At 44.2% G+C, this 2,500-nt stretch overlaps 1 protein-coding gene across 1 annotated transcript in view; it reads left to right on the top strand.

Moving 5' to 3' along the window:
* The window catches only part of LOC113810939 (proteoglycan 4), a 27,324-nt gene that overhangs the window by 20,109 nt on the left and 4,715 nt on the right, over positions 1-2,500 (top strand). The window contains exon 2 of the mRNA XM_070117697.1: positions 760-1,000. Coding sequence (XP_069973798.1) covers positions 779-1,000 — 222 coding nt within the window. The 5' untranslated portion in view covers positions 760-778. The remainder of the gene's footprint in view (positions 1-759; positions 1,001-2,500) is intronic.

The raw sequence follows: 2,500 nt of genomic DNA, 5'->3' as shown, positions 1-2,500 counted from the left end.
GGAAAGCACAGTGAACAGGAATGTAAAAACAACAGTACAGAGATTCAATTTGCTTTCTTTATTCGGTTCATATTCGAGAAAAATAAAAAGACAAGGGTATTTTGAGAAAGAAAAAAATTAAGATGGAAAATACGAGGTCAAAGGATTTAAAATAACACGTTTTATACATTTTGTTAGTTTGTGTATTGAATTCCAAGAGGAAACTATTTCTTCCTTTTTTCGACTCTCAGGCAGAAACGAAATGATATTGGCTTTCTCCCTCTCCCTTATTCCTCACCTTCCTCCGTAACGCACATTTCCCTCTCTCCCTTTTCTTTCTATTCCCATTTCCCCCCTTTCCCTCCCTTCGTAACAACCCCTCCCCTTCCCTCCCATTAACCCCCCCTTCTCCCCTCTCCCTCCCCTTAACACCCCCTCCCCCCTTCTCCCCTCTCCCTCCCCTTAACACCCCCTCCCCCCTTCTCCCCTCTCCCTCCCCTTAACACCCCCTCCCCCCTTCTCCCCTCTCCCCCCTCTCCCATCAACACCCTCTCCTCAACACTACTTCCTCCCTCTCCCTCCCATTAACACCCCTCCCCTTAACACCCCCTCCCCCCTCTCCTCAATACCCCTTCCCCCCTTTCCCTCTCAATAACATCCCTTTCCCCCTCTCACTCCCATCAACACCCCTTCCCCCCCCTCTCCCTCCCCTTAACACCCCCTCCCCCCTCCCCCTCCTACTACAGCCCCCGCCACTAACAGCAGCTTGATGTCCTACAGGTGAACAGGCCCCTGCAGGATGCCGGCGCCCCCCTCCACGGAGAACCTGCACTCCCGGGGTCCTCCTCACGCTCTCTCCGTTGAAGTGTCTCCCCCCGAGGAGTACTTCCGCGGCGTGTCACCTCTCTGTCGGAAGATGCTGGATGACATGACAGCCGTCCGGGAGAAATGGGGGGACACGTGGAACGAACTCTCGTATCAACAGCAATGTCGCGTCATCGATCAGGCTATGGTGGACGAGGTGGGGGAGCTCCCTTGAGACTGTAGATCGTCTTTGGTTTTTTGTTGTTTTGTTTTTGTATTTTTTTTTTTTTTTTTTTTTTTGTAGTTTGTATTGAAGGCGTTGTTGATTGCTTCTTTTTTTTCTTTTTCTTTTTTTCTCTCTCTCTTTCTTTGTGTTCGAAATGTTGTCGATTGTAATTATTTTTCTTCTTTTTCTTTTTTATTTGTGTTCGGTGTCGATTTGTAATTATTTTTCTTCTTTTCTTATTTTTGTGTCCAAGGCGTTGTCGATTGTAATTATTTATTCTCTTCTTCATCTTTTTCTATTCTATTTTTTATTGCCGATTTTCTCCCCCAAATTTTGGTCGTCTGTTCGGATGATGGGTTTCGGACGGAGGTCTGTCTCTCTCGCTCTCTGTCTCTCTTTTGTTGGACTTTCTGGCTTCGTTCTCCGGTATTGTTGTATCTCCCATTGTCCAAATCGGAATGTGTATTTAGTGCTCTACCCTAAACACCGCCCTTCCCATTTAGTGGCCTTTTCCCTTTTTTGTAGGAGATCCACCTGTGCATTCTATAATATTTTCAACATCCTCCCAAATCCCTGGGTTTGCACACACTATCCCTTTCGACTTAATGACTTCCAAATTAATTCATCTCTAATAAAAAATAAAGGAATATTAACTTGACATCTACCCATGTACTTTGAAATATTTCATAATATACTCCCCAAATACCTGGGTTTGCACACACTATCCCTTTCGACATAATGACTTCCAAGTGAATTCATCTTTCATAAAAATAAAGGAATATTAACTTGACATGCACTACTTTACTCTGAAATATTCCCTAACATCCTCCTCAAATACCTTACACATACTATCCCTTTCGACTTAATTACTTCCAAATGAATTCATCTTTCATAAAAATACAGGAATATTTTAACATCCACAACTTTAAATATTTCCTAACATCCTCCCCAAATACCTGGGTTTATATACACGATCCCTTTCGCATCTGAACCTGTCCGTCCTCACAAAGAATGTATCGACCGAAGCTGCCGTGTCTCCAATAGACTTACACTCGCGATCCCATCTCATGACGTGGGGAGATCGTCGAAATGTGCACCTCCTTCCCTCCTCCTCTGACGAATCACAGCAACAAGCGCGCAATAAGCAAGAGTGCGAGAGTAAAAAAAAAAAAAAGCACAAACAAATGCTCAAACACAAGAGGCCCATTCGAAAATCGAAAAAAAGAACGCGAGTAAATACACAAACACACGATAGCTGCCTGTCTGTACAAACACAAGACCTTGTAAAAGACCTTGTGGCTTCCCCTACCCCCCCCCCCTCCCAGCCCCGCCATAACTGCCCAACGAGAATGCAAAGGACAACGACCCTAAAATCTCTTAAGTGAATTTCTTCAGTTGTTTACGATACCAGACTCGCAAATTTATCGGAGAAAATAACAGAACAACAACAAAAAAAAAGGTACCACCCTTGTCACACTGCATATTGATTTT

This window comes from Penaeus vannamei, chromosome 41, assembly GCF_042767895.1.
Source record: "Penaeus vannamei isolate JL-2024 chromosome 41, ASM4276789v1, whole genome shotgun sequence".
NCBI lineage: Eukaryota > Metazoa > Arthropoda > Malacostraca > Decapoda > Penaeidae > Penaeus > Penaeus vannamei.
Note: the sequence above shows the minus strand (reverse complement) of the source record. Positions and strands in the feature narration are given on the sequence as shown.